Consider the following 18,299-nt stretch of genomic DNA (forward strand, 5'->3'; position numbering starts at 1 on the left):
GCGAATTAAACCTAAATTCAGCTGTACAGAATAATAAAAGTTAAAATCAGCTAAAAAGCGTACCCCTAAAAATTTAAAAATGCAGACTTGAGGGACTAAAATTTGGGATTAGGCCAGGCCGGCTAGATTGAACAGGAGCGCCAAAGAATGGAGGCCTTTGAACTCTGGTGCTGGAGAAGACTCCTGTGAGTCCCTTGGACTGCAAGGCGATCCAACCGGTCAGTCCCAAAGGAGATCAACCCCGACTGCTCTTTAGAAGGCCAGATCCTGAACAGGAAATTCAAAGACTTTGGCCACCTAATGAGAAGGAAGGACTCCCTGGAGAAGAGCCTCATGCTGGGAAAGATGGAGGGCAAAAGAAGAAGGGGACACAGAGAATGAGGGGGCTGGATGGAGTCACAGAAGCAGTTGGTGTGAGCTTAAATGGACTCCAGAGGATGGTAGAGGACAGGAAGGCTTGGAGGAACGTTGCCCATGGGGTCGCGATGGGTCGGACACGACTTCACAACAACTCTTCTTTGTGGCAGCCCCTGAGATATCTGAACTCTGCTATCATGTCTCCCCTAGTCCTTCTTTTCATTAAACTAGATATACCCAGTTCCTGCAACCGTTCTTCATATGTTTTAGTCTCCAGTCCCCTAATCCTCTTTGTTGCTCTTCTCTGCACTCTTTCTAGAGTCTCCACATCTTTTCTACATCGTGGCGACCAAAACTGGATGCCGTATTCCAAATGTGGCCCTACCAAGGCATTATAAAGTGGTATTAACACTTCACGTGATCTTGATTCCTATTTTAGGAGAGCTTATTTTAGGAGATGTATGCTTTGAACCTCAGAAGCCGCTGCAGACAGGGCCCAGTCTCCTTTTGCTCTCCAATCTAACAGCAGCACCTGAAAGTGCCTCCAGAGTGTCTCCAGATGGCTTCATGCATGGTGAGGAAGTTTCCATTTTAAATGAGCCAAATGTTTTCACGTTGACCTTTGAGTGTGCAATCCGGGGGGAGATGGGTGAAGTCTGACAGATCTGAAGAAAGTAGAACACCAGGTGGAGGAAGGTTGGTGTGCAGGTAACTATGAACCAGAGCAGCCATTAATGGTGTTGGACCTCTGATGGTATCTACAGGGCGTTTCTTGGGGTTGCAGAGAATGACTATGAGATGGGACTCGATAGATAAACTCCATTGATTGTAATTAAGTGTATCAAACGGGAGTCACTCTAAGGGTTGACAGTTCCCCTCCAATGGCTTCTCCCGCTTGAGCAACGGGTTGGGCTGGAAGACCTCCAAGGTCCCTTCCAGCTCTGGTTATTCTATCTTCCAATCATGTCATCTTCTCATCTTATGGATGATTGTGGCTTAGGAGGAACAGCTAATGCTGATCTTTGGACTTTGCTGCCCTCTGCTGTTGAGAGGAGTGTTCAGCCAACCTCCTTGTGGCTTGGCAGCTTAACTGAGCTAAGTCTATTTTACAAAATGTATGTTGCGCCTAGAATAGAATATCATCAGAGTTGGAAGGAACCCTGGGAGGTCCTCTAGTCAAACCCCTGCTCAAGCAGCAGACCTAAACACTGTACATGTTTTGTGCCTAATGTACCAGAACCTCCCCCCCCCCTTACACAAAACTTGTTTCTCACTTTTATCTATTTTTTTCTGTAAAAGAACATGATTGTAGCCAACTCACGTATCAAACCCCCCCCCCCTTTGAATGGTGAGATGCTTCTAATGAGGTTAAAATTTTAGTACAGTGATGGCGAACCTATGGCACTTGTACCAGAGGTGACAGGCAGAGCCTTCTCTGTCGGCACGCGCACCGTTGCCAGTGCGTGCCCTGCCACGTCCCCGAACCGGTTCTCCTGCTGCACCATCATCTTGATTTTCGGTTCTGTGCATGCACGGTACAATTTTCATTGCACAAATTTAACCTCCTACCCCCCCCATTTTTAAACATTTTGCGCATGCACAGACCTATGCGCGCCGAACCAGCAGTAATGCCAGCAGCAACCCACCCATGGTGCGCGCACATGCGTGCCTATTTCAGTTTGGGCATTCAGTGCTGAAAAGGTTCACCATCACTGCTCTAGTATGTGGTCTTTTAGAGCAGAGGTCTTCAAACTTGGCAACTTTAAGACTTGTGGACTTCAACTCCCAGAATTCTCCAGCTGGCTGGAGAATTCTGGGAGTTGAAGTCCCCAAGTCTTAAAAGTTGCCAAGTTTGGGACCCCCTGTTTTAGAGTCTCCTTTTCCATTTACTCTGGAGTAGAGCAGGCAATACATACAGTTGAGAAGGATCATCTCCACCTTTGCACATAACGCAAAGTATTGATGGGAGAATGGAAAATGCTAACTGAATTATCCAACTTGTTAAGCCTAGAGTGACTGCTGGACCTATTCCATGTTCAAATAAGGGACATTGATATCACATAAAACGACAGGAGCAGCTGAATTCTTAAATATACCTAACCACAAACTTCCCCTGTTTTAGCCAAGTTTACTATCCTGAGCAAATTCAGTCTTGTAGCCTTCTAAATGTGTTGGTTGAAACCGATGTCTTCTAAACTTGGCAACTTTTAAGATGTGGGGACTTCAACTCCCAGAATTCTGGCTGGCTGGGGGAATTCTGGGAGTTGAAGTCCACACAGTATAAAGTCAGCAAGGTTGAGAGATGTTCTTGGCTATGCCAATTAAAGGCGATGGAAATTGTAATTGTGTGTCTCCCAAACACCCCAGTGAAGGGGGAAAAAAATGTAAATGTACTGTTTTCATTCTTGCAACATCTGCATCCCCCACAAACGCGTCGAGCAAGGCAAACGATTAAAAAAACCCAACTTTTTAATTCCTATTTGGTCCTTTTGAACCTGAGCTTGAAAACCACTCCTGGGAGAATTCATATTATACAGGGAACGGATTACGGATTCGATTTACAATTGATAAAATATCCTATGCTTTTTTTCTCTCCTTCTTAAGAGGTGCACAGTATTTACATGATTAAAAATTATTCACAGCTCGGTGAGAAGTGAATCGAAAGACGCCCACGCACACACATACATTAGACACGAAAAGAAAATAAGAAAAGCAGGAAATGGCGGACGGAATTTTCGGACGGGAAAAGCCAAACAAATAAAAGGAAGGAGAAGGGAGCCATTTGTGTTTGGCCCGGGACAATGAAAAAAGGAGGCAGGATGGAGCGTCGACTTTGGGAGCCAACGTGAAGAGGGCGGAAGAAACGAACAAACAGGGAGAGGAAATTTAAGCTTCGTCTCCGCTGCTACCTGAATATGGGTGAGGGATCAATGTTACAGATAGGAAGTACGGTTTAAAAGATTGGCATTGCGGCTTCATTCCCCAAGTCCTGGCAATGCCACATTAGCCCTCAGTTGAGGCATACCCTGTCCTTCTGGAGGTTTGCGTGCGATGCCGATCCCATTGCCGAAGCCCTTCTCCCTCCCTCCCTCCTCCTGAGAGTTTATGGCATATTTGCAAACAAATCTGTTCTGACATCAGTGTTCACTGCAAAACATTCCTCCCCACCTCTGCTCAAGGTTCTCCAGGAAGAAGAATGGCTATTAAAAAACATGGAGGCTGTCTTGAGCTCTCCACGAAAAGAGGGAGAGAGAGGAGTCATAATCCCAGGTCAAGTCCTTTCCTCATCATCTTCTTTTAAGGACCCCATAATCCCTTGCATCGGGGTGGAGCCTGAGAAACTGAATGGAGCAGTGTTTCCTGGCCAGTTGCCCTTCCTGTCGTCAGGACGGAGTTCTATTCGGCAGATATATTCTCAAGTGTGCCCGAGAGAGAGAGAAATACCTGCCTCTACCTAGGATCGAACTTGGAGCCTCTCGATTGTGAGGCGAGAGCTCACAAGTGAGGCCACCCCACCACTCAGGTCAAGTCCTTGCAGCCAGGGAATTTCAGCTCAACCAACTCTCGACGCCTGAAGGGGTTATCAAAACTTTGGAAGGAGGGGGTTGCTGGCCGTGACCCTTTGGATGGACAGGTGAGCAAAACCAGCTGTTCAGATTTCCTAGAAAGCTGTTCATAGCCTCGCCCCACTTCACCCGTTCCCAAAGCACCTCCCCAGCCCGTGGCCACCTGCCACCAAAGCCACTAAACTACATTTTCCCCAAAGAAAGTGCTAGAAGACTGAAATGCTGGTTTTTTTGAACACAGAGCTGTCACTTTGCTCCGGAAGGATGTCCACATCTTTTGTCATCAGTGTGGCCAAACATTTCCATACCCATCAATTTTCTTTGGAGGGGTGGGAGGGGGAAGAACCAGAGAAATCGGTCTAATTCTACAAAATGCAGGATTCTCCGATCAACGGGGATCTATCCACCCGACCCCAGAGGATAACATTTAAGGGTGCAGGAGAACATCCCCCGTTCCTAATTTCCAGCTGCTGCATTTACACAGGAGCAGGTACACAACTTTCTCTAAGGACACCTAGATCCTTCCACCTTTTTCCTTCTCTGGGCTGGCCTGAGTTAATGCTCTTCTCTATGGCTCTGTCCCATTTGCGATCAGCCCGCAGAGCTAAAACGTTGGCGTGGTTTGGTGCTTCCTCTGCAGGAGATTCCCAACAGTCAAGGATGAACCAAGACTGTTGCCGTACCACCGTGTGGTCGTCAAAAGACCCCGGAGAAGATCCGGCCGTGTCTCCAGATGATCTGTTAAGCCAACTATGGCCAAATGTTGACCATTTCACTTCACCTTGGCTCTTGCTAAACACCAACTAATCCCTGGAGAAAAATGTCAGAGCAAACTGGCTGCCCCCAGACCCACTGGGAAGTCCCACTCCCCACTCAAATTTCAAACTAAGGGCACAAGCCCGCCCCTTCTCCCAGCTCCACCCTTGCTATCCTCCCTGCATCTTCTGCCTAGACAGAGGCTGGGGAAGAGGAAAGGGGCTTTATCTCCTGTCTGCAGCAGATAAAACCTACTCAAGATGCCTTCATCAGCACAGCGGCAGAAATCGGTGAGCTAGACAGGGCCCCCCAAAAATCCAGGTCCCCTAAACCTTTAGCAGAAGAGGAACTCAACATTCTTGAGTCCAAATTTCCCCCAATCCTCTCCTTAAGATCAAGGTGGTTGACAGGAAGGACGCTATCCCTGCTTCCGTGGTTTTGAACCCATCCTGTTTCACTAGATACCCTGTTCCCCGAGTCTTAAACTCCACAGATCTCGACGAGAGGCTCCGCGACTCCCCTTCGACCTCCTCCTGACCACCTCCCGACGTTCGGACCGATCCATCGGAAGCCCAGCGTCTCCCTGCGGGATTCAGCTGACCTTCGTGGGAAGATGGAAGGATCTCTCTACTGGTGGGCTTCTCAAGACTTGTGTGGGAGGCCGAGCGCCCACCTGCAGAATGTAAAAGTGCTAAACTCACTCCACGTCTTCAGGCGATGCCCTCACACTTGTCAACTTTTTCAGGTAGAGCTCAACCTGGAGCATGGAAAGCAAAGGGACAAATGGTCCCTAATCTGATTTCCTCTCCTCCCATGGCTGATTTCTGGCTCATCTTTCTTGGGGGGGTGGGGGGTGAGGAAGGGGCCAAAAACAGACATTGGGGAGCAGGTGCTCCCCTCCCTCTTTTAACAGCTAGAGAGCTTGCCCAAGGAAACGGACTCCCAACTCTTTCTAAGGGCCGGGGGCTCCTGTGCGCTAGCTTCCTTCGTTTCGGCCCCTGGCTGCAACGAAAGGGCATCGCAACCCATCAAACGCACACGGGCGTCAGCTCCCTAGAAGACGACGACAAGGACACAACAACACAAAGACAAATGGAGACCTTCTGCTCTTCCCAGGCGGATAAAGCATTAGCTGGCCGGCCACCAAAATGGAAGGCTGGGCCTTTGCTCCTCGGCCAGCCCCGGGGTGGGAGTGGGTGGTCACAAGGAGGGAACCAGGGGCAGGTACCAAAGCAAAGACCCACCGCCCCCAGCTCAGTGTCTTTAGTATGGCTCCATTGTGTTGCAGCAAGAAGTCCCTCTGGGGAGAGCGCCTCCCTGGCCCACCCGTCCTGCACAGCTGCTTTTTTGGCTTGTGTTGCATTGCGAGAGGGCTGGTGCCACCTGCTTTGGGGGCTAAACGCCAACTCACCTTCGGCGACTGCAGGCCAGGTCTACCCAGGTGGACTTACAGCCTCCATCTCTCTGGAAATCAGGGGTGTCCAACCTTGGTTGCTTTAAGACCATGATGGCAAGCCTATGGCATGTGTGCCAGAGGTGGCATGCAGAGCCCTTTCTCTGGGCATGAACGCCATGGCCAGCTGCTCTTCTGGTTCAAAAAACTGTTTTCCGGGCTGGTTCTGGGCCATTTTTCGGGCTGTTTTCAGGCCCTTTTGGGCTCAAAAAATGCCCGAAAATGCCCCGCAAAACAGGAATGTGCACGCCAGCCAGCTGATCTTCGAATTTCCAGTGCTCCGGTGCGCACATGGGCATGCATGCATACACCTTCCAGTTTGGACACTCGGTGCTGAAAATGTTCGCCATCACTTCTTTAAGACCTGTGGACTTCAACTCCCAGAATTCCCCAGCCAGCACAGCTTGCTTGAATCGTCCACAGGACTTAAAAAGTTGCCAGGGTTGGACACCCCCCCCCCCCCACTGCTGTAAATCTCCTGGGCTTGGACCACCGGTGCTAGAAGGGAGACGAAGCCCACCTCCTTCATCCTCAAGGGAGCGAAGGACCCTCTCTAACCCGCCTCCCCCCCACCCCCACCTCAGCTGCTGACGCCATGAACCGCGAGGGAAGGCAGGCAGGCAGACAGACAGACAGACACATTCGCCAGAGGTATATTGTTGCAGCCGTAGGATATCTGGCGGCTGAGGGAAGGACGGCTGGCCATGCTCAGGCCGTTCGGTGTGCTTGGACCTGCGAGGGGGCATCCTTCCACCCAGCTCTAAAAAAAATTTTTTCCCCTTGCTCTCCAATCCTGGCTGCAGCTTTGGATAAAGTGCATCTTCTGTGGGAAAGGGGGTGGGGGTGGAAAGGGGAGATGGATTTTTCAAGAGAGGGGGGGGGACCTGAGCAGCTCCCGGCCTAACCCCAGAGAACAGGAGAAGAGACGCTTAGTTTGAAACCCGCGATCCGTCGGTCCTCCTTAATCCTGACGGGCTCTGCACGGACGGCTGGGGCAACGCGGGAGACAGGCGGGGCTAGAAAAAGGCAGAAGCAGAAGAGGGGGGCAGGGGGGGCCCTTTGTCATAGCGGCCGGGGCCCGTGAAGTCCCGCCACCTCGGGGGTGAGCAGGGGGTTGTGCGTCCCCTTCGTTGACATCCAGTCGTTCAGGAACGCCTGGGTGGCCTTGCGGTGGGCCAGGCGGTGCGTGATGGAAAATCCGGCGTTTCCTTCCAGTTGGGATAAAATCACCAGGACCTGCCTGAAGGAGTGGAACCAAAGCAGAGAAGGGGGGGGGGGGGGAGGGGAAAAGATGGGAGAGGGAGGTCAGAGTGATTCTTGAGTCTGAAGAAGTAGTTAGTAATAGCAATAGCCCTTAGACTTATATACCGCTTCACATGCTTTATAGCCTTCTCTAAGCAGTTTACAGAGTCAGCCTCTTGCCCCCCATCAATCTGGGTCCTCATTTTACCCACCTCGGAAGGATGGAAGGCGGAGTCAACCTTCAGCCTGGTGAGATTCGAACTGCCTAATTGCAATGCAGCTGGCAGTCAGCAGAGGTACTGCACTCTAACCACTGCGCCACCATGGCTCATCCAGCCTACCCAAGGCCACCCCTAACACCCCTCGGAAAGTGTGTTCCGTTAAGAGACAGCCTGTTGTGCCTTAAAATGGCTTCTACTGTACTGGCATAAAATGGCTTCAAGTGTACAGCACAGTGGAGTTGCCATGGTAACAGCTTCACAGAACTCCACAAGGGGGCTCCCTCTGGTAAGGGGTAAAATACAACATTAGAAATGATTTTTGATCTGGACATTTTCCCCCTATATATAAATGCCCGGACAATGCTGGTTTATCGGCTAGTAATATATAATACCTGAAGAGTCAGTTGGATTACTGGATAAGACACCAATCTAAAAACTGGGAGCCATACCTGCCCTGCTATTTTGCATTTCTGGGCTCTCACCTGTGCAAAGGTGGCACACTGTCCTGTGTCTTCAAGCTGCCCCGAGTGGACACAACGTTGAAGCTATCTGTGCAATCACACTGGACGTGGAGATAGGACTTGGGGTGCCGATTCTCCACCACCACAATGAGACCGGCCCAGCCGTGGGTTAGGTAGTAACAGGTCATCCCTTCACGGCCCTGTTCCAGAAAGGAAAATAATCACCAGCCTGTTTCTCTGAAGGAGTCATCGGTCAACAGACTGAAGGTTGGAGTGACGTTCACATCCCATCACATTGAGCCAGGAGTCTTGGCGTCTTTAAGACTTGTGGACTCCCAGAACTCCCAGAATTCCACAGCCAGCACGGCTCTTCTTTCAACACAGCTGGGGAATTCTATGAGTTGAAGTCCACAAGTCTTAGAAGTCGTGAAGGTTGGAGACCTCAGCTCTACAGGAAGAAGCTGACAGGGGAATTCTGGGAGTTGAAGTCCACAAGTCTTAAAGTCATGAACCTTTGCTCTAAATCAGTGTTTCTCAAACTTGGCGACTTTAAGTCCTGTGGACTTCAACTCCCAGAATCCCCCAGCCAGCTATGCTGGCTGGGGGATTCTGGGAGTTGAAGTCCCCAGGACTTAAAGTCGCCAAGTTTGAGAAACACTGCTCTAAATGAAGAAGCTGACAGGGGAATTCTGGGAGTTGAAGTCCACAGGTCTTAAAATTGCCAACGGTGGACACCTCAGCTCTACAGGACGAGACTGGATGGGGAATTCTGGGAGTTGAAGTCCACAAGTCTTAAAAAGTTGCCAAGGTTGGACATCTAAGCTATGGTTAAGTGGCTAGGTTGGTCAACGGGTTACTCAATGATCCTGAAGAGAACTGAGATCTTTTTAAAATTTCTTTTCTAATCGCGTTTATGTCAATAATCAGAACCGCCAAACCCAAATCCAAAACTCTATAATCTCTTCAAGAGGATGCCGGCTACCGACACGTACCTCATGCCGCTCGCCCTTGTTCTCCGTGAGGAGAATGATGGCATCGGCCAACGTGGTCGATTGGGCCTCAATCTGTTCAACCATCACGAGGCGGGAACCGTAGATGGCCAAGATGTAGTTGGAGACCTCGGTAGGTGGGCATTCGCTGATAGACGTAGGGCTGGAGCCTGAAAGAGGCAGAATATACAGAGATATGGCTGGATTCAGGTGGAGGAGACAGCGTCCCCATGTGAGGGTTCCAAGTAACACCCCCAACGAAAGAAGACTCCGAGGCTTGAGTTTCCTCAAAGTTCCACTTTATGAGAGATGTCCTATCGGCACATCTGGGAAAACCCGAATCTGAAAGTTTCCAGATTTTCCCCACCCAAATGAAAGTCCAAGTCCCTGCCCAGCCCCCACATGTCCATCCCATGGCCTAATTAAGGATTGCCCCAACTGGAGATGCCTCCCAGTCACGCCACTCCAGGTGCAGGGCAAGACGTCCTTGACTCTCTGAGAAAGGAATGTTATTGTGACTATATCTATCCTACTCCATATAATTCCTCCCTCCCAGTTTCCCACAGCAATAAAGGTGGCAGGTCTGAAGGCCCCAGTCAGGATTGAAATGCTGGCTGTCGGCAGAGTTAGCCTGCAATACTGCATTGGAAGGAAGGAAGGGAGGGAGGGAGGGCAATAGCAATAGCACTTAGACTTATACAACGCTTTAGTGCTTTCCAGCCCTCTCTAAGCGGTTTACAGAGTCAGCCTCTTGCCCCCAACAATCTGGGTCCTCATTTGACCCACCTCGGAAGGATGGAAGGCTGAGTCAACCGTGAGATTTGAACTGCTAAATTTCAGGCATCCGGCAGTCAGCAGAAGTAGCCTGCAGTACTGCACTCTAACCACTGCGCCGCCACCGTGGCTCTTCAAACGCTGGCATCTTTCTACTCCCTCTCAGTCCTGCCCTCCAAGCAAGCCACCCACCGCTCTCACCCGGGCCCGAGGTCCCCGACACTGGGGCAGTCCAGTGGTTGAAGGCACAGCACACCACGGCATACTCGCCCGGCTCCAGCATGATGTCACAGTTGACAAATTTCTTGACCGCTCGCTTGCTGTGGGCCATCAAGCGTCCCAGGCTTAGCTTGCTCCCATTGATGAAGGTGGCCCGGAACACCATGATGCAGAGGTCGAGGAGATGGCTGTCCACGGTGTCCGAGCGTCTGAGGAAGGACAAGAGGTAGGGGGGTGCAGTTGAGAGGCAGGGTGCTTCTTGTCCATTTAGATCACGGTTCCCATTTGTAGCAACTTTAAGAGGAGTGGACTTCAACTCCCAGAACTCCCAGGCTTCCCCGAGAGCATGAAGCCAACTCCTCGTCCCGACAAAAAAAAACCTTTTATTAATTTATTGTGAATTCTGCTCATTCACATCCAGCAAAGTCTTTCGAGGGAGGATTTACGGTCACAGATCTTATCTGGCTTGGAGAGCTGCCAGGTTGATATCTGCAAAATTCGGCAAGGCGTCTCGGAGAGTCACCAACCAATGAAGCAAACTAATTGTCTCCTGCAAACTCCGCTCCCCTTTCGCTCCTCTTTTATTCCCTCTGGGAATAAGGCTGAGTCAACCTCGAGTCAGTCAGGATCGAACTGCTGGTAGTTGGCAGAGTTAGCCTGCAATACTTCATAGGAAGGAAGGAAGGAAGGAAGGAAGGAAGGAAGGAAGGAAGGAAGGAAGGAAGGAAGGAAGGAAGGAAGGAAGGAAGGAAGGAAGGAAGGAAGGAAGGAAGGAGGGACCATTCATCGTCCACTTGTGGCTTTACTCCCGAGTCGACCCTTGCTTCTCAACTTGATTTCATTGAGGGCCGCATCAGCGTTTTACTTCACCTTGGGGGCCCTGGGGGCGTGGCCAGGATGGATGTAGCTAGGGTAGGCGTGGCCAGCTCAACATCACTTGCCGAGGCACCGTTTCTGTCTGCAATGGCCTCCTGCAATCTTCTGCCAGCAAAAACAGAGACCAAGGGGGCTGCATGCGCCCCCCTGGGCTCCGTTTTTGACCACAAAGACTTTGTACAACCCTCTGCCAGCACAAATGGAGCTCAGGTAGGCCCCCTGCAGCCTGCCCGGGGCGCAGCACACTAGGGCTCCGTTTTCCCTGACAGAGAGGTGCAGAAAGCTGTCGAGGCACCGTGGGCTGGTTCTTCCCAGTTTCCAGGGCAGCCCTACGGGCCAGATCTAAGCACCCCACGGCTCAAATCCGACCTGCAGGTCTTGAGTTTGACACCCCTGTGCTGGAACCTCGGTTCTTGACCCAATTGGCTTGATCTTCCGCCTCACCTGCTGCCTTCCTGGAAAAGGGCAAACTCCAAAGTTGCTCTCTCCAGCACCGTCAGTGACGTGACCGTTATGGGCCCACTGGCCTTGTTGGGAAAAGCCGCCTGCACACGCACTTCGTGCCAGTCGGAATGAAGCTTGCAGATGTCCACGGAGTCGAAGTACCTGGCAAGAGAAACCAACCCCTCTTAGCCTTGTTAAGTCAGTCGCTCTCTCTCTCGGCCCACTCCACCTCACAGGGTGGCTGTGGCGGGGAAAATATGAGGAGGGAGGGGCGTGGGGTGTGTCCCCAGCCCTGAGTTATTTGCAAAAACAATAGAGGCAGAAGATAGATAAGATGGACAGTCAGACAGACGGACAGATATTAGAGATAACAGATATTAGATAAAAGATTGTAGATATAGACAGAGCATGTGTGTATGTTTGTGTTGATAAACATGATAGATAAGATATTAGAGATGATAATAGACATTTAAGATATGCTAGATAGGTAGATACCATAGATAGATAGATAGATAGATAGATAGATAGATAGATGATAGATAGATAGATAGATAGATAGATAGATAGATAGATATAGATAGATGATAGATAGATGATTAGATACAGCGATAGATATACATACATATAGAGATATGTAGCTGATAGATGATAGATGATAGATAGATAGATAGATAGATAGATAGATAGATAGATAGATAGATAGATAGATATATTAGAGATCATAGACAATAGACATTTGATATGATAGATAGATAGATAGATGATAGATAGATAGATAGATAGCACAGACAGATAGATAGATAACCATAGTTAGATAGATAGATAGAAGATAGCTAGATTAGAGATGATAGACGATAGACATTTGAGATATGATAGATAGATAGATAGATAGATAGATAGATAGATAGATAGATGATTAGATACAGATAGATATACAAACATACATATAGAAATATGTAGCTGATAGATAGATAGATGATAGATAGATAGATAGATAGATAGATAGATAGATAGATAGATAGATAGATAGCATAGACAGATAGATAGATAACCATAGTTAGATAGATAGATAGAAGATAGATGATGGATAGATAGATAGATGTAGATACCGTAGATAGATAGCTAGATTAGAGATGATAGACGATAGACATTTGAGATATGATAGATAGATAGATAGATAGAAAGATTGTGTGTGTGTGTGTGTGTGTGTGTGTGCGCGCAGATAGCCAGGCAGCCCCAGGAGGCATTTCTATCTTCTGATCTTAAAATCTACAACCTGACAGCTGAACTCAAGCAACCCAAGAGGCAGCTGGCTCCCCTGGGAAATACCTGATGAAGTCATTGTATTCCATCCAGAAGACCCCATCGCTGCTCCCGTGGGGCATCAACTCGTGACGCAAATGGGAGGGCCAATGGGGCCATTCATCAGACCAGCTGCCATTCCAAGAGAAGCGGCCCCAGGGATTACGAAGTCGCAGCAGTCTGAAAGGAATTGAGGGAGGGGCGGGGAAGAGAAAGATGGGTTACTCAGGTCTTACTCTAAGAGTAAGGTATAAGCTCTTTACTGTAGGAGAAGAGCAGACGGACCTGGGAGGGCGGAGTCAAAGGTGTCATCAGCCTGGAATCGTTACGTTTCTACAAACGGTCCAAGCCCAATCCTTTATCTTTAGAAAAGTTTTTTTATTTGATTTTCATATCAGTAACCACATTTCACCTTAACAGACACTATTTAACAATAGCAAGAGCACTCAGACTTATATACTGCTTTACAGCCCTCTCTAAGCGGCAGTCAGGATCGAAGTCCAGACTGCGGGCAGAGTCAGCCTGCAGTACCACATTCTAACCACTGCGCCACTGGGGCTCCTAATGCAACATCCAATCGACTACAGCAATAGCAGTAGCACTTAAGACTTATATACTGCTTTACAGCCCTCTCTGAGCGGTTTACAGAGTCAGCCTCTTGTCCCCAATGATCTGGGTCCTCATTTTACCCTCCTTGGAAGGATGGAAGGCTGAGTCAATGGCAATAGCACTTAGACCTATACACCGCTTCACGGTGCTTCCCAGCCCTCTCTAAGCAATTTTACAGAGTCAGCATATTTCCCCCAACAACCTTGGAAGGACGGAAGGATGAGTCAACCTGGAGCCCCGTGAGATTCGAACTGCCAAACGTCTAGACTGAAAATGGTTCAATCTGTACACTACTCATTGTAAAGGAAGCAAGTTGTCCACGAGCAACGTGGCCCTGATCATCAGCGTATCCTTGTTTACCTGCGTCCTTGCACGTCCCGTACATCCAATATGGAGTACGCGTGTCGTGGGCGAAGACCCATGCTTTCGTAGGCCGCATCGTCCACCTTCATGTTGCCTCCTCCACAGGATGCTCCCATGAGGAAGCTGAAGAGTAAGAGAAATGGGAATGAAATGGGGGGATAATATGAGAGAAAGAAAAAAGGGACAAAGGACAAAGATTTAGGGTTAGGGTTAGGGCTAACCCTAAATCCGAAACCCTAACCCTAACCCTAACCCCTAACTCTAACCCTAAACCTTAACATTAAACCCTAACCCTAAACCCTAACTCTAACCCTAAACCCTAAACCCTAACATTAAACCCTAAATCCGAAACCCTAACCCCTAACCCTAACCCTAAACCCTAACCCTAACCCTGCCCATCTCCAGTTGTGTGGACTTCAAATCCCACAGTTCCACAGCCTATCTTGGCCCCTGCTAATAATTCTGGGAGTTAAAAGTCCACCTGGAAGGTACCAGGATTGGGTGTGGCTTTCAGTCTTAGTTGAAAGTCTGGTGTCCCCCGAGGTGCTTTCTTAAAAGGCAACCGGACTTCTATTTTTATTTTTTGCGTGAAGAGGTTTCGCTTCTCATCCAAGAAGCTTCATCGGTTTCGCTTCTCATCCATGAAGCTTCTTTAGTCAGAAGTGAAGACGCTTCTTGGATGAGAAGCGAAACCTCTTTAAGGAAAACAAACAAACAAAGAAAGCCCAGTTGCCTTTTGAAAAAAAGATCTTTGGGACAACCATGACCTGGATGACTGAGAATCTCCATAGATCTGGAAGTTAGGTATTCATCCTCTACATTTTCCAGAAATATGTTACGATTGTCGTGTTTCTTCGTGGTTTACTAGAAAATAAAAGCTGACAAGGATCATGGAGGCATTTCCTGCTTCTGCGATCCTTGAAGGTTACACAACAAATATTGTGACTGTTTCTTAGTGTTCTGACCGAGACTTCCCAAGAGCATTGAGCAAACTCCTTGTCCCAACAAAAAACCCTTTTATTAATTGACTGTGAATTCTGCTCATTCACACCCAGCAAAGTCTTTCGAGGGAGGATTTACAGTCACAGACCTTCTCTGGCTTGGAGAGCTGCCAGGCCGATATCTGCAGAACTTGGCAAGGAGTCTCGGAGAGCCACGAACCAACTAATTATCTCCTGCAAACTCCACTCCCCTTTTGCTCCTTTTTTATTCCCTATGGGAGGGTCCATTCACCATCCACCTGTGGCTTTACTCCCGAGTCGACCCTTATTCCTTACCTGTTCCCTTCGTCTGGCAACTAATGGTCTCCTGCAAACTCCACTCCCCTTTCACTCCTCTTTTATTTCCTCTGGGAGGGGCCATTCCTCCTCCTCCTGTGGCTTTACTCCCACGTCACCCCCTGTTCTTCAGCCGTTCCCTTCGTCTGGCAACTCTGCGTATGCGCAACTGGGAACAGGCTCCAGCTGTTCCTCTGCCTCACTGATATCTGATGGCAGCTGATAACTGGCATACGGCTCTGGCCCCCTCTCTGCCTCCGACACAGAGCCCTTATCAGAGCCTTCCCCAGACTCCAGGACTGGCCCAGGTTCCTCCCCAAACTCCTCACTGTCCAAATCTACTGCTAGCTCCACTGGCCGCTGGAGGGCCACAACACTTAGGACTATTCCACACACGGGGCAAAAGGTGTTGAAATCCTACAGTGGACTGCCCCACTTCCAACTGGGGTGGAGGGAGAGATACCATTTTTGGAGAATATATTTTCCCCTGGGAGAGATCATTGTGAAGTTGACACAAAGGTGTAGTCCATGATGGCGAACCTTTTTAGCCCAAATTGGAACATCCATGCTTGCCGGAGTGCCAGAAACCCGAAGACCAGCTAGCTGGTGTGCGCATGCCTGTTTTTTTTGGGGGGGAGGGGCGTTTTTTGGGTTGTTTGTAGGCCATTTTTCAGGCAAAAAAAAATTTTTGAGCCAAAAAAACTCATGTTTTGGGGGCCAAAGGAAAGATCCATAAACATCCGAAAAACAAGCCTGAAAATAGCCTGGGAAACGGCCTTTAAAATGACCTGTTTTGGGGGCATTTTTCAAGCCCTTTTCCAATGCTTCGGCGCCCGCAAAGACCAGCAGAATTAGAAGAGCAGTTGGGGATGGCACCTGTGCCAACCGAGAGGCCTCTGCGTATCATAGATTCACCATCACGGGTCCAATCCGTGGAAATAGGTTTTCCTTTTGAAGGGACACCCCAGGGGAAGAGTCCATCCTGCACTCCCTGATCCGGGTGGTGAACCACAGGTAGTCCTTAACTTACAACAGCTCATTGAGCGACCGTTCCAAGTCACAACGGCACTGGGGGAAAAAATAGTTAACTTAGGACTGTTTTTCCACACTTACGACCGTTGTAGCATTCCCCCACCGTCCCGGGATCAAAATTCGCACGGCTTGGCCACTGGAATGGATGGATGACGTCATCCTCGTTTTGGGACCTCCTGACCATCAAAGTCAATGGAGAAGAAGCCGGATTCACCTCACAACTGTGGGGACTAACTTAACAACTGCAGCGATTCACTTAACGACGGTGAGGAGAAAGGACGTAAAGCGGGGCGAAATTCCCTTAACAAGCCGTCTCGCTTAGCCAGAAAGAAATTCCGGGCTCAAAACTGTGGTTGTTAAGTCGAGGACTACCTGTGCTTCAAATTCGGGATGCAAGAGGACTAGGCCGGAAAGGGGAGGGCGGGGGATTCTCCCAGGCTCCTCCTGATACGAGCTTTGTCCTCCTCCTCCTCCTCCAACCTTAAAAGCCCCCTCCCTCCTGCCTTCTCTTACCCAGCCTCCTTAGAACTCAGCATTTTGGCCCAGATGAGGTCAGTGTCAATGGCCTCCTCGCGAGGGTTAGTGGAGCTGACCTGCAGCATCAGGCTCTCGCAGGGAGCGCCGGTCAGCGTAGCCAGGCCTTCGATGGCGCGCCCTGCTTGGAGGGCGAAGTATGAGCCGTGGAGTTTGGCCAAGGCCTTCTCAATCAGAGCCACCCATAGCTGTTTCCTCTGAGCCTGGGGGGACAAGAAAGACAAGACATCGCGTTGGAGATATATATATATATATGTGACGAGAGACAGATTTTGTTGTGATCTAGGTGTCCTGAGAAAGCATCAATCACAATCTTAGTCCCCCAAACCCTCGTTTATTTAGATGGCCGTGAATTATGGTCATTCACAGCTCGTAATGATTCACAAACAGCCTGTGAAGAGTGTGACAGAGGTCTGCTCGAGTTGCCATAGTCTTTCAGGGTAATGTTGATAAGCGCCCACCTTTATCTCCCTTGAAAGGCTGCCAGAGACCTAATTGCTAATTAGTTTTGCAAGGCCAAAAGTAGCACAGAGTCCAACAGGACTTCTCAGAGCTTGAACCGACTATATGAACTAATTGCTTCCTACAAAGGCTCACGTCCGTTTGCTCCTCTTTTATGTCTCATGGGAGGGGCCAAGCCTTACTCCCAAATCGTCCCTTTTTTAAAAATTGTTCTTGCCTTCTGGCAGCTCTGCGTATGCACATACTGGGAACAGGCTCCAGCAGTTCCTCTGCCTCACTGATGTCAGACTCTGGAGGCAGCACATAACTACCAGATGTCCCTTGGCCCCCTCTCTGCCTCCGACGCAGAGCCATCCCCAGACTCCAGGATTGGCCCAGGTTCCTCCCCAACCCTCCTCACTGTCTGACTCTGCTGCCAGCTCCTCCACTGGCTGGGGTGTGTGTGTTAGAGAGCGGGGGCAAGGAAGAAAGGAAGACAAGATAAGCAGGTTGAAGAAAGCAGTTATTCTTCTCTATCTGTGCAACAAGTTGGGAAGTTTCCTCCAGGAATCCCGAGCAGGACATTTCTCAACAATCCCAAAGGTGTGTTTTCATTTTTCATTTTTCAAAAGGCAACTGGACTTTCTTGTTTTCCGTTGAAGATGTTTCACTTCTCACCCAACAAGCTTCTCCAGCTTTGACTGACTTCAATTCTGATTTTCAAAGATGGCAAAGTCCATATTTTGGACCGAGAGGACCACTGGTTTGAAAGAAAGCTGGGTCAAAGATGCCATTTATGTCAAAATTGAACAGCCCCTCTCCCAACAGAGGGGGAGGGATACGGTACCATCTATCTAAAGTCAGAAAGGACTACAACACAGTCCTTTCAGCAGTTCCAAGAAGAGCCTTGCATACCCATTTGCACTATTCAGGTGACTCTGAGGACACAGACAAACCTCCAAGCAGCCTCAACGACTCTCTAAAAGGATGCAAATGACCAGCTATCCGCAAGGAATATCAATCCTTCTATTCGCCACCATCCAGTCAGAGCTGAAGAAGCTTCTTGGATGAGAAGCGAAACCTCTTCAAAGAAAAAACAAGGAAGTCCAGTTGCCTCCTGAAAAAGCACCTTTGGGACAACCCTGACCTGGATGAAGGAGAATCTCTACGGACCTTGAGCTGTGCAATTTGGGATGAAGACCCTTGGAATGGTGTGGGAGTAGGAATGGATTTCCAGAAGGGAACAAAATTGCAGGTGACAGGAACCAGGAGGACTAACTCAGGTGACCCCGAGGACACAGGTAAACCTCCAAGTGGCCTCAATGACCCTCTAAAAGGATGCAAATGACCAGCTGTCTGCAAGGAATATAGATCCTTCCATTC

General features: G+C 49.2%; 2 protein-coding genes across 6 annotated transcripts in view; one reads left to right on the top strand and one right to left on the bottom strand.

Annotated features, from left to right (window-relative positions):
• ABCA3 (ATP binding cassette subfamily A member 3) overlaps positions 1-18,299 on the top strand; it is a 392,707-nt gene that overhangs the window by 328,053 nt on the left and 46,355 nt on the right. The window lies entirely within an intron of this gene.
• CAPN15 (calpain 15) overlaps positions 2,809-18,299 on the bottom strand; it is a 100,938-nt gene continuing 85,447 nt past the window's right edge. For all 5 annotated transcript variants that reach the window (XM_081965893.1, XM_081965894.1, XM_081965891.1 and 2 more), the window contains 8 exons: positions 16,455-16,678; positions 13,630-13,755; positions 12,688-12,840; positions 11,359-11,520; positions 10,021-10,247; positions 9,049-9,215; positions 8,078-8,256; positions 2,809-7,372 (listed from right to left, as the gene is read on the bottom strand). In XM_081965893.1, the coding sequence (XP_081822019.1) occupies positions 7,195-7,372; positions 8,078-8,256; positions 9,049-9,215; positions 10,021-10,247; positions 11,359-11,520; positions 12,688-12,840; positions 13,630-13,755; positions 16,455-16,678 (1,416 nt within the window). In that variant the 3' untranslated portion in view covers positions 2,809-7,194. The remainder of the gene's footprint in view (positions 7,373-8,077; positions 8,257-9,048; positions 9,216-10,020; positions 10,248-11,358; positions 11,521-12,687; positions 12,841-13,629; positions 13,756-16,454; positions 16,679-18,299) is intronic.

Source organism: Natrix helvetica (assembly GCF_964273705.1).
Source record: "Natrix helvetica genome assembly, chromosome: 13".
Taxonomy (NCBI): domain Eukaryota; kingdom Metazoa; phylum Chordata; class Lepidosauria; order Squamata; family Natricidae; genus Natrix; species Natrix helvetica.